The sequence below is a fragment of the Podarcis pityusensis genome (genome assembly GCF_964106645.2).
Source record: "Podarcis pityusensis genome assembly, chromosome: 7".
NCBI lineage: Eukaryota > Metazoa > Chordata > Lepidosauria > Squamata > Lacertidae > Podarcis > Podarcis pityusensis.
The window spans coordinates 87,300,173-87,313,276 of NC_138031.1; the positions used below are offsets into that span (position 1 = coordinate 87,300,173).

A 13,104-nucleotide genomic window follows, 5' to 3' on the forward strand; every position below is an offset into this window, starting at 1 on the left:
CCTCAAGAGAAAGAGCTGCAACAGAAGTATATCTTATGGCTAATGCACATATTGTGTACTATCTGGCAGAAAAGCATATCTGACAGCAGAGAGATAACCAGAGCATGAAGGTAGCGCTACCATCTGCTGGGAAATCTCTCTGCTTAGATGTTGAAATGTCCTAGATAGTGTCCTATTTATCATCAGTTTACACCAAAGGGTGTCAGTTCTGGAAATCATATACCTGTCTTTCAAGGCTAATGAGTTCGTCACCTGCCTTGGGTATTTTTGAATGGTGTTTCTCCTCCTCCTTCCTTCCTGCATGCATTTATTTATTTAACCAGATGCTCAGATGCACTTTCTTTGAACTCACTTATATAACACTTCCCCCAAATGCTAGTGTTTTACACACAGCCAAATGGAGATAGACAGCTAGCTCCCTCCAGTGGATCTTTTAAATTAATGTTTCAGTGAGATGTGTACTGCCACTCTCTCTCTGAAGTAAAACTGACTTTAGCAAAAGACTATATTTTGACGATCCCACCAAAAAAACACAACACCTTTCTCTAGAGCTCTGAATACTTGAAACTACAAAAACCTGCAAAACCTTCCTGAAAAATGTCATTAGCTGGGCATGTATTTCCTTAGAAAACCAGGCAACAAGCAAATTTAAGCTTTTTTTAGACGCAACCTGTACAAATTGTTGTGACCTACCGAGCCATCTATTAGGCTGGCAAGGAGAATGATCATATACCCCATTTTACAGTTGCAGGCAATAATGTGTTTATTAAACTCCTGGTGGGCTGCCATACCTGGCTGGTGGATGGCTGTTCGTTTGATGGGTCAGAAATAAGGATGGTGGCCCCCATTGGGTTGGGGTGTGGCCCAGTTTGTTCGGAAATTTGGGACAGCCTCATTAAAGCCAAGGTGCAAAGCCATGCACCCTGCCAGCTGCTGTTTCTTTTTTTACAGATCGTGAATTCAGGTTGTTGTGCTAAATTCCCTCAACTGCTGGCCCCACAAACCTGTCAGAATAGTTTCATTTTAAGCGTTGGCAACCCTCGTCCTAAATTGTGCAGGCCTGCTTTCGATGCTATTAAAACGACTAAAACTTGATTTTGCCTTAAAAGATCATTATGTAAAAGCCGCACACAAATCCCTGTGATGTAATACTAAGGCTATATATAGATGACTTTTTTTCTAGTCAGATTGCTGATTGACCCATTTTCTTCCTATGGCAAATGTCCCTGCTGCCGTCTGAGTGGCTTTTACAACCAGCCGATTAGATAATGACTGTCATCTAACTACGGTAAATATGATATGCAGTGCTTCCCCCTCCTAAACAATGTGAGTGCCATATCTTCACGATATTTGGCACTTTCAGAAGGAAATAAAAAACACTTTACAGTATTCTTCTCCACAACTGTACTCAAGCAGTCCTTTAAAATGAGGTGGCGGGGGTGGGGGGTGGGGGGTGGGGGGTGGGATAGTGACCAAGCAAGATGGTTCCAACAACCTGCATTTCTTCAACATGTTGTTCATTATTTGCTCCCCTTTCTCTGCCCCCCACCCCATCTCAAACATAAACAATAACCCCCATCTCCTGCTTTTTGTTCCCAGCATGCAAAGCTGAAATTCCTGCAGCAAGACTTCTCTCCCCAACATTTGCCTGATTTTTGCAGTACATCTACAGAATGGGGTTCAAGTGGTGATAGTGCCATGTGGGGGGGGGGGGCAGCTATAGCCAGCCTGCGAAGCAAATCATCTCACAGCATAGAAATGATTCTGAGGCAGGGAAGGTGCAATCCCATGTACTGCATTGCTGGATAGGAGGGGGAAATCCAGCTCTTAAATGGGCTTTTAAGGTTTTAAAAATACATTCTACATGCCTGACGCTATTAATTCACCCTTGCATTTAAATCTAATCAAACAGAGAATGTGAACTGAATAGTCAGGAATTTTATTTTTGTTTTGAAATACTCATTTTGGTTGAGGGAGAATGATTAAGTAAATTGTACTCGGATTACTCAAAACAAGTTTTTATATTAGTTTTGAGCAAATGTTTCCCAAATACTCCATTTGACTTTTGTCCTCAGCAATGACCTCCAGAAGAGTGCTTATAAAGGATGCTGTCCTGGAGGGATCAGCAGTTTGCATACAGGGAAAAAACACTGCTTGCCTTTGCAGCACTGCATCAAGAGCAGCTGCCTTAGCAGAAGGACAACCGGAGGGAGATTCACATTGTTCCCTAGAATGCTCACACGATGGAAGCCACCATCTTAAGTGCTTGTGGGCCTGTGACTCTTCATTCAGTACAGAGTTACATGTGATCGAAGATGGTGGTACCCATAGTGTAGACTCTCTGCAGGACACTTTGGATAGTCCTTGGAGATAATGTCATTTAAAACATAGCTGAAAAGGTCAATAGGAGTGCAGGGAGAAAATTGCTAGCAACCCCCACCCCCCTGAAAAACAACAACTCAGTTCTGCTAGTGCAGGGGTGCTAAGATGGTGCCCTTCAAATATTTTGGACTCTAATCTCCATCAGCCCCAGTCAGCATGGTCAATGGTCAGAGATCATGGGAGTTGTAGTACACAACCTCTGAAGGGCGTCACATTGGCTACCCTTGTGCAAGTGATAGGCAGGCTTCCACTGCAATGTTTCAGAAATAAGATGAGCTGCTTCTTCAGATGCTCCCTTTAATTTCTGCATAATACAGTGTGAACTGATTTTAGTGGGGAGATGTAAAGAGGATGCAGAACCCAAAACAGCTGGTGTAGAACAAGCAGCAACCCATTGCAGAAAGACCAATGGGACACTAAATCATTAAAAATGTCAAAAAATGGAGCAATAAGCAACTAAATATAATAGCAGATCAGAGCAGGTTAAAATGATACTGTATGTGAGTGAGTTTTAAAAAAGCACAGCTCCTTGTATCGGCATTGTGCTAACAGCCGACATGTGGGGTGGTGTCAGGGAACTGCCATCGGAGCTAGAGGCGGAGGGAAGGCTCCAGAGGGATGGCGGAGAGGGTCCCAGTAGGGAGAGAGGCAGCCCGTCCGCTGGGGAAGGAAATCAGCGTAACACCAGTGGAGAAGGGGAGCAGATGGGGGAATCGGAGAGGAGGCTCCAAGACTCCTCGCCGGAGACCAGCGGAGAGAGTACGGGTACTCCGCTGCCCACACCCTCCCTGTGCAGAAGACTTCCGCGCAGGGAGAGTAGGAGGAGACTTGGCATCAAGGAACTTTTGTGCTGGAAGAAGTTTAAGAAACACCCACTGACGGATTCTGCCAGCGACTGAGACAGTCATGATGCTGGAGGCTGTTCAGTCAAAAAGGGTTTAACCAGGTAACCTAGCCAGGAGTGGCGGCAACTTACGCACGAGCAACCCCTAAACCCATTACAGGTGGATTTCTGTGGCCCAAAATACAAGGGGCTGGATCCAGGGTGTCAGTTCTGCAAATGGAAAGGCTCCTTCCACTCACAGAAGGGACTCTAATTTAGCCAACCTCCTCTTTGCCCTGAAGCTTCTCGTGTCACAAATGGTCAAGGGTATGGTTACGAGACGTCCCCATTTCCCGGGGACAGTCCCCAGATTAACAAATCTGACCCCGGACAAAATCTGTCCCTGGAATGTCCCTGGATTTCATTTAATGTCCCTGGATTTATATTTTAAGTATTGTAGATTTATTAGTAGGGAATGAATGTTGCGTGATTGGTTCAATGGCACAAGACACATCATATGGGGACTTCCAGCGAGACAAAATGGCGGGCGCCACGGCAGCAAGCAGCTCCTGAAGCCAGCTGGAGCCAACTGCACTACCAGGCTGCTTGCGAGCTGCTGAGACTGCCGCTGCCGCCACCACTGCCGAGAGGGAACCGGGGACACCCAGTGCACCAACTGGGGGAACCGCTGACTCGCCCCCACACGACCCAAATTAAGCCAGGCACAAGAGCACCTGGCCACCCTGTCAACTGCCAGGCAGTGCTCCGGGGCCAGGAAAACCCCGGAGCTGATGCAGGGAGAATGAGGAGAAGAGAAGGAAGAGAGAGAAGGAGGAAGGAGAAAAAAGAGGGGAGCCCCGACCTTGCTGCGCCGCTGCCACCACCATTGAAGAGGAGAGGTAGGAGAGCACCAGGAGGGCAAGGACACGTGGCTGAGCCCAGGTCCAATCCAAGCCTACTCCACAGCAGCTAGCGCTCCAAGAGAGCAGGCTGGGACCCAGATTAAGGCCGTGCGACAGAGGAGACCACAGAAGAGAAGATATTACTTCTTAATGTTTTTTTAAAATAACTTTTTATTACCTCTGGATGCGAACGGGATCCGTTCCGGAGCCCCGTTAGCATCCTGAGCAGAAGGCAACCCACGTCTGCGGGTCGCAATTCGCCGCTTCTGCGCATACGCGTGATGTCATTTTGAGCATCTGTGCATGCGCAAGCGGCAAAACCCGGAAGTAACCTGTTCCGTTACTTCTGGGTCGCCGCGGAACGCAACCTGGAAATGCTCAACCTGAAGCGTCTTTAACCTGAGGTATGACTGTAACTTTTTTTTTCTCTTTAAAAAGAAAGTGTCCCTTTGAAAAAATCTGGTAACCTTAGTCAAGGGTGTCCTGCTGTAGGCAAACTGGATTCAGCCCACTGATTCAGCTCCCCTGCCAAAGTTGCCTGCTTCTTTGAAACCCCCCCCCCCTCCTTCCCATTCAGCAGAGAGCAAAGGAAGCTGCTCCAAAGATGAGCTCTTTGCTCTAGTATACATTCCCTGTAGGTGGCAGTGCCTCTGACAACCTCTTCTACTGTCTACCTGATACCATTCAAGATGTCGATTACTGAAACTGTTTTCTGTCTTGAACAAATTCTAAGATACATTAATCCTTTTTACAAAGGCATATTATAAAACACTTTAAAACATACTTACATAGCCCATTCTAGCTTTTCATTTTTTATTGAGTTATACAGTGCCTGAAACAAGAACACAAAGTCAACTCTTAGTTGGTTCTCATAAAATGATTCCCATCTGTGGACGGCGCCCATATCAACCATTATTAAATCTGCCTATAATGGTGAAATGTCGTCATAGCTATATTGTATTCCTGACTGATCATAGGAAATGAGTAGTCCATCTTCATTTTTAATCAAATTATTTGAAGAATAAAGGAATAGTTGTTGTTTCTTCTTGGCTTGGTCACACCTGTAGGCATTTGCAAAACATGTAAGTAATAGCATAAGGAGAGTGCTGCTGGATTAGACCAAAGGCCCAGCTAGTCCAGAGTCCTCTTCCCGCACTGGCCAGCCAGACTCCTGCAAACAGGACCCATCACAGAACTAGGGAACCTTTCATAGCCCTGGGGCTACATCTGCTTTGGGGCTACCTTCCGCCCTGTCTGCCTCAGCCACGTGGCTAGTGGTCAGGGATGATGGGATTTGGAGTGCAGCAATATCTGGAAAAGCCAGGGAACTGCCTGTTCAAATTCTCTCATATAAGCAACACTTCATCTTTGAAGACGATTAGTGCATCAGACGCAGAAGCCTGGGCTTTAATCTTTCCCCCTTTCATGTTAGCTTTCCAAAGGCAGAGAGTTTTGGCATTCAATTGTGCCATCCCACAGCTGCAATCTGAAGTGGGGCAGCCTCAAGGAGGTGGAACCACATGTATTTATTTTCTGATCATGACATATAGAAGAGCATCTCTAAGAATGAAAGTGAAAATAATCACAGCATAGATAGTGGAGCAGAGGCTAGGGTCCCCCCCCCCCCAATTCATTCTTATTGCAAGCATGTTCAGCATCTTAGCATAATGGAACTTCAGCCACAGACACTTGGAATTTCCTGCAATAACACTACACCCCATTTCTCCCCCACTTTCCTTTACTAGATATAGGATTACCTTCAACAGATCCTTTGCAAAATCCTTCCCATCATTCAGCCTGTCCAGATTTGCTGTAAACTGTTGGCAGGACATCTTTTTCCCAATATTCTGCAATGCAGAAGAACAGATACTTTATTTCCCCCATAGGTTTTTAATGCTACAGGCAATATATATATATATATACATATGGAGATAAATGAAGTAAACGTATGTCAAATGTACTCTTTCTCTGTAGCCCAAAGTAGAGCAGTGCCAAAGAAAGAAAATGGAATGTTTTCCTTGCATAAACTGCCAGGCTTTGACTGAACCAGGTTATCCGTGTTTGCCTATGAATGTGAAATGAAATGAATAAGGCACTCTGTTGTGGGCACCCAGGCTGGGCTATGGTCTCCAGTCTTGCTGCAGGGCTTTTTTGGGTTTTTTTGCAGGGGGGGGGGGAGAAACTGGGGAATTGTTTCCCCATTGTCATCTCACTGGCTTTTTCTTTCCAGGAAACCTGTTTGAAATGTGTGTGTTAATGTGTGACACTGGAGTTGCATTGTGGGGCACCTGATAAGAAAAACAGAATAAAATAAATACTGAGTCAAAGGGCGCCTTGTGCAGGTTCAACCTGTCAGTTCTGAATTATGCTGCTCAGAGCGGAATGATTGTCAAAGCCAGATTCTCCTCTCCTTGCCACATCTGACACAATGGCTGCTCCTGCACTGTCCCTGGTCCCATAGCTTTTTGGTTGAGCAAGGTTGTGCAATTTATCTACAATACTAATATCGCACCTCTTGCTAGGGCAGGGGCATCATTATGAAAAATCAGCTTATTAAAGTGCAAGACTTCCTAATCAATGGATTCAAAGAAGTGGGTGTTGCTGAGAGTGGCATGGGAGCAATAATGAGACCTACAGACCCAGTTCGCACATCACAGTAAGCCAAACTATGGTCCGCTGTGAAAGGGAGGGTGTGCTGGTGCATGCTGCTCCCATTGCGCCCCCCCGGCTCCTCCCTTTCCAAGCTGGAAGGGGGGAAAGGGAAGACTGACTTAGGTTTATGTGCAAACTAGCGCTTGTGGATTGTTTCTCCAAACAATCATGAGAGGAAGTCAATTTATTTCTTTAAAAAGTTGGGAAGACATGCACGTTACACACATTTTCTTTTTTTAAAGTGCACCACTTTGGTAGGTGTTGCTTTCATTATTAACAGATATATTTTACAATTCCAAGTGCCCAAAATGTACAGAAATGTAGTGCAAATTGTAACGACTGCACTTACCACCTGAGAAAGGGTTAAAGAGCAATAATAAGAGGATCCCGGAGCAGAAGAGAAAGAGAAAGGAGGAGAGAGGAAAGAAGAGATTAATGTCACCACAGCCACTGAGGGTTTACAGCTCTGAGATGCCTTCCAAATACTTATCCTCACTGAACTTGCTGTATTTACCACACCACTTCACCTACAGAAGAATTTGGGACTTTGAAATTTAATTTCCTGCCCAATTCTCCTCCTCCTTTCTCAGTGGTAACTTAGGCCTGGTTCTCACAAGCAGCAGGTAAACCTCTTTGGCTTCAAAACCATTTTAGTTCTGACTGGAGTTGCAGATTTACATGACTCCACAGACAGAAAATAAAATCTGCACACAGGAAACAGGCATGTCGGGGAGAAGAAAGTTCCAAGAAGCAGCTCCCCATGACATTTCTATTTGCAGGTAAATTGTTGCGCGGGGAAGCGTGTTGTTACTTGAGCCCCTTGCTCACTTCTGAAGTGGAACAGTGGAGAAATCAGTTCCCCATGCCATCCAGGTCCTTTTCATACATTCCTTTGGTACAATCCCCCCTCACTCTCCTCCATGCAGTTAGTGTATTCATGGAAAGATGTGTCAAAAGGCCTCTGCTGCTTGTAAAAAGTGGGCCTTAGAGACAGAAAACAGAGACAAGCATGCAACTGGGTTTGGGTTAACCGGAGCCTGTGCGTCTTGTCAAACAACAGTGTAAATGTTCCCTTTAAATGTGCTTAACTTTAAATAAGGGGACGCGGTTGGCACTGAGGTCTAAACCACTGAGCCTCTTGAGCTTGCCGATCAGAAGGTTGGCGGTTTGAATCCCTGTAACAGGGTGAGCACCCGTTGCTTGGTCCCAGCTCCTGCCAACCTAGCAGTTTGAAAGCATGTCAAACTGCAAGTAGATAAATAGGTACCGCTCCGGCAGGAAGGTAAATGGCGTTTCCGTGCGCTGCTCTGGTTTCGGGTTTCCATTGCACCAGAAGTGTTGGGCACATGACCCAGAAAAACTGTCTGCGGACAAACGCCGGCTCCCACGGCCTGTAAAGCGAGATGAGCACAGCAACCCCAGAGTCGTCTGCGACTGGACTTAACTGTCAGGGGTCCTTTACCTTTACCTTTATAACTTTAAACATGCTTAACTGGCGTACCTAACTCACTATGCTGACTGGCAGCTCCTTTCCACAGCTGCAGACAAGTGACTTTCTCAGTAGTTGTTAGGGATTGTATCTTGGACAAAGCTTGTGGTCTACCATGGAGCTACAGCACTTCAGCCTAAAAGAATGAGTGCTACTGTCCGAATCAATGTAAGTTGCAGTGTTATTTTCTAAGCAATCAGCAATGCAGCAATCAGAAGAAAGCAGCTGGGTGCACATTTATCTAATTAAGCAAATCACAAACATAAATACTTCTTGGGTATGTGCCTTTGCCTAGTATATTATTAGCCACTTCACTCATTTGAATTTTAAGAAAGAACTAATTCTTCCAGTCATGTAAGCATTTTCTTTCAGCACTTATATTCCATGGGCAGCCCATAGGCCTCATGACACCCACACACCAATATTGGCGTGTGAAATGCAACAAGGGTCTATCCTGACTCCTTTGGAAGGAGAGTCGGATGTGAATGTAGCAAGTTGCCTCTCATGCTATTTAACATCATGATAGTGCTGTATGAGGTCTCGGGTTGGTGATGCCTCCAATAGGCTTGCGATCGAATTACTTGTATCTCTCTTTTACACAGATCCTAGGCAGTCTTGGAGCAGCGTCTGAGATCAGTCATGGACTGAGTAATAGGTGAACAATTGAAGGTTAATCCGGACTAGACCTGACAGGCAAGTGACCTTTTTGAAGGAATCTAATAGGAGTCTTCATCATATATCTCAATTTATTCTGAAAATATACTCTTATACACGCTTTGCCCTACACAATCCCAGATGGACGAGACTTGAAGGAAGAGGCTTCCATTGCTACATACTCTCCAACATATCGCAGAGGAAAATCGGGATGATTGTCTTTTGTGTTAAGTTGTGGGCGAACATGTCAGACGACACAGTGATTCTTTAAACAGCTCTTCTTTATTCAGATGCCAGAACAGAACTAGGCTGAGGAGCTCAGTCAGCCTGCTTATATAGAGCTCCAGAACAATGCAACTGTTGCCATTTTCTAAAGCTATCCAATACTGAACGTCACTTTTCGATCCTTCATTTGCATAACTATCTACAGTATCCCTCTGCTGGCCCAGGGTGAGAACTTCAGTGCATAACATTTTGGGTCCGCGCTCTTGTGGGAGCCAAAATGGGAGATCCCAGGATCCAGTCAGAAGCAGGGATGGCTTCTGTAATTCTGGGATGTGGGACAGTTGAGGGATATGTTGCCGTAGGCAGCATTTTTGCTGCATATAGAGCACAGAACTGAATGCCCTTCCCTGCCATTGTCTACTACTGCCATGACATCATTTTCAAAGGCATTTTCCAGATAGCAACAAATCTACCTGGAGAGCAAGAGCACAGCGTATGTCTTCTTCTGAAAATACTTACATGGCCGTGCAGATCTGTGTTGAGCAGCATCAGGGCACAAGTGAGTGTGTGGATTCCATCTGGAAGATGCAAGTACGGTAATTTAGCCTGTTTCTAAATTGCACTAACAACTAGATATATTCAGCATATTGTGTTCCTTGCCCTCACAAGGCAGGGGAACATTCAAAAAGCCAAGAACAAAATTTGAGAAGGTCAGTTTCATTTGGCTCCAAATTAAGATATTGTTCTACTTCCGCAACAGCCTCACTCCCACTTACTTTTCATCCTAATAACTATTTAGCTATTTGAACTAAATGCAGTTATTAAGCAGGTGGCATTATTCCAGGAAACCATCTAGTCTTTCCTTTCAGTTTGCTTAAAAAGCAAAACTTACCATTATAAAGCTCATTTCAAGGGTTCAAAGTGCTGCTCTCAGGAATATGTACAAAGATCCTAAATAGGCCAGTCCAGTATTAGTATTCTCCTGTGGTGCAGTTAGATAATTTTAGGCTCTTATTGATGGAGGGGCGACTCCTCTTTAGATAGTAACGTGCATTTAATGCATTGAGTTATTTCAAACGCGGGAAGCCAGTTATTCTGTTTTTGGGAGCCCTTCTACTCATTCTGCCAAACTCTGCATGTTTTCTGTTAACTTTTAAGGGAGATTTCACTGGCAAGCCTCTCAAAAAGCTATGTTATGGCAAGGTGCTATGTGGGGCAAAAAGGCCCAGTTCTGAACATAAGGTGGTGTTACCTTCTGATGTGCTCTCTTCTGGATTGCATTGGCAATATCGGTGTGAGAAATGGATGAGGACACGTTCCCGTTCCTGTGTCTCTCCCATCAAGGGGAAGGCTTTTAGGAATGTTCTAGACATGGAAAGGTAAGAAAGTTAGCAAATAAATTGAAAGGAGACAAAAGTTGCTGATCACAGGCCGTGAGATACCTAAAATGGATGTGGCTCTGGGACTTCTAAAGTCACAGTTTACTTCAGTGGTACCTCGGGTTACAGACGCTTCAGGTTACAGACTCTGCTAACCCAGAAATAGTACCTCGAGTTAAGAACTTTGTTTCAGGATGAGAACAGAAATTGTGCTCTGGCGGTGCGGCGGCAGCAGGAGGCCCCATTAGCTAAGGTGGTGCTTCAGGTTAAGAATAGTTTCAGGTTAAGAACAGACCTCCAGAACAAATTAAATACTTAACCCGAGGTACCATTGTATTTATTATTATACTATTCATTATAACTGTTAAATCTCCACGTAGCTGAGCATGCCAACACCATACCTGGTTTGGGATGAAAAAAGGCACAGGACTGAGGCTTTCAGCGTCATTGACCATAGTGACCTCTGGGAGCAGCTCTGCACAAGGGGGATTTGGGGCACAGGGCTACAGTGGGTCTGCCCCACCTAGGGACTGCATCTGACTACCCAGATGTAGAGAAAGTTCACATGTGTTGATCTTGTTTTAGCTTTCCAGTGATTTGAATTATCTTTTGAATGTTTTTAGTGGTCCTTTATTGATGCCTTAAAAGTTTTATTCTTTTTGTTAACTACCTGGTGGTTTTATTACAATCAAACAGTATATAAATCTTGTTAGGTGAATGAATGAATGAATGAATGAATGAATGAATCTGACTTGATTCACAACTCCTGGACTAACATGTGAAAGGGGGAAAACTTCATATTTTGATACAGTTAATTGCTGTAAAGAATGCATTACAGAATGCATTACAAATGCATATATTCAGATAAAATACATTTAGAAATGTGTACGTTGATAAATAAAATATTATTTAAGTACAAAATGTTATGCAGATTTTATTTTTAAAATGCAGATTAATCCAGAAATAGAATAAATTTATGAATGAGCAAATGTGAAATTGAGAAGAACCAGACCCAGACCCATCTGTCCATCTCTGCCTCTGCCTAAACATTTCTATTGCACTCCAGAAGGACTGTGGGCTCTGGTTATGTGAGTGCCATGGATTAAACCTGGAATGCCACTTATAACAACCAGCACAACTCCTCTCACTGCTTCCCATTTTGTGTGCCTTCGTAACCTTAAATAATTAGTTTTATAGCCTGTGCAACCCTGAGGAGTTGAGGTGGACACCAAAGGCACGAAGTTTCCAGCAAAACAGGGAAAAAATGTTTCTATGTTATAAAAATATAATTACAATTCCTTCTGTTTGCCAGCCTGAGACCCAGGGAGGGGCCATAGCACATGCTTTGTGTGCTGAAGGCCCAGTTCAATCTGCACCTACAGTTTAAAGGATCTGATTGCGCATAATGGGAAAGACCACAGGCTGAGGATTTGGAGAACAAAGGCTGCCAGTCAGTGCTCGCCCACACCTTGCTTATCCCATGCCTAGAAAGCACGGGTCCAAGAGGTTTTCCACTTGTCCTGTGCTTTCTGTCCAAGCGGTCTTCTGTTTGCCCCACTGCTTTCCCCAGGAAAATCCTCTTTTACCGCTGAATTGTAACAAACGTCCATCTGTGGAAAACTTGATTGACATTTGCCTCAATTCAGCTGGAAAGTGTGGCTTTCTCTGGGTGGGGATGGGGGGAGGTGCTGAACAAGCAGAAGTATGGACAAGCACTCAGAGTTTTACTATTTTTATTATTATTTATTAAATTTGTACAGCACCCTATACCCACAGGTCTCAGGACGAGAACTGTCTAAATGGGCAAACAACCTGGTAAAAGGCAGCTTCGTATGTTCCTATGACCCAAAAAGTCTTACAACACATCTGGAAGATACTTGGGTTTATACTCCCAAGTGTGACTCTCTAGTGAGAGAAAGTCTCTCTTCATGTTCTTGCTGTCTTCATCTGTTGCACAAACTGTAAAAACAAGCTCCTAATCTCAGATGTTGCAAAGGGATCTGCGAGTGAAGATGTCTCCAAAGTACATTGGAGCTAAGCTCTTCAGAGCCATGTAGTTTAAAGCCACCTTCTGGAATTGTATCTGGAAGAGAACAAGGAGCCAATGCAGACATCATAGTACAGGCGTGATGTGCTCCCAGTAGCTTTCATTCATCAGATGGTGTGGGGTTGTACTGAGTGTAGCTGAAGCTTCCAGGCAGTCTCATTTCGCAGTTCAACACAGCAATTTTGAAAATATTTAGAAGCTAAGCAGGGAAATGCTCTCCCAGATATAGAAACAGTCTGACCTGCTATTTCAGTGGGGAAATGTATGCTTGTATTAGATGACATCCAAATATACAGAAAGTAACCATTTGGACCAAGCCCAGCACCTAGCAGGAGGAAGAAGTGCAATGCACAGCAGAGAGAAACAGATGGGAATAGAGACTGAGAAGAAATGTACTCTGGCTAAACAGGCTGGGTGTCCTAAATGAAAGGACTTGAAGTCTGAAACGGAATCTGACTAAATGTTGTGGAGAATCATGTATACTGAAACCAGATGTCTTTTTATGGGGGGGGGGGATGCTTCGTGAAGGGCTTTTTCCAGTGGATAAAGGT

At 44.4% G+C, this 13,104-nt stretch overlaps 1 protein-coding gene across 1 annotated transcript in view; it reads right to left on the reverse strand.

The window, feature by feature from the left end:
• PSD2 (pleckstrin and Sec7 domain containing 2) overlaps positions 1-13,104 on the reverse strand; it is a 52,185-nt gene that overhangs the window by 15,013 nt on the left and 24,068 nt on the right. The window contains exons 6-9 of the mRNA XM_081015155.1: positions 10,380-10,492; positions 9,647-9,705; positions 5,865-5,954; positions 4,896-4,939 (exon numbers count right to left, since the gene is read on the reverse strand). Coding sequence (XP_080871281.1) covers positions 4,896-4,939; positions 5,865-5,954; positions 9,647-9,705; positions 10,380-10,492 — 306 coding nt within the window. The remainder of the gene's footprint in view (positions 1-4,895; positions 4,940-5,864; positions 5,955-9,646; positions 9,706-10,379; positions 10,493-13,104) is intronic.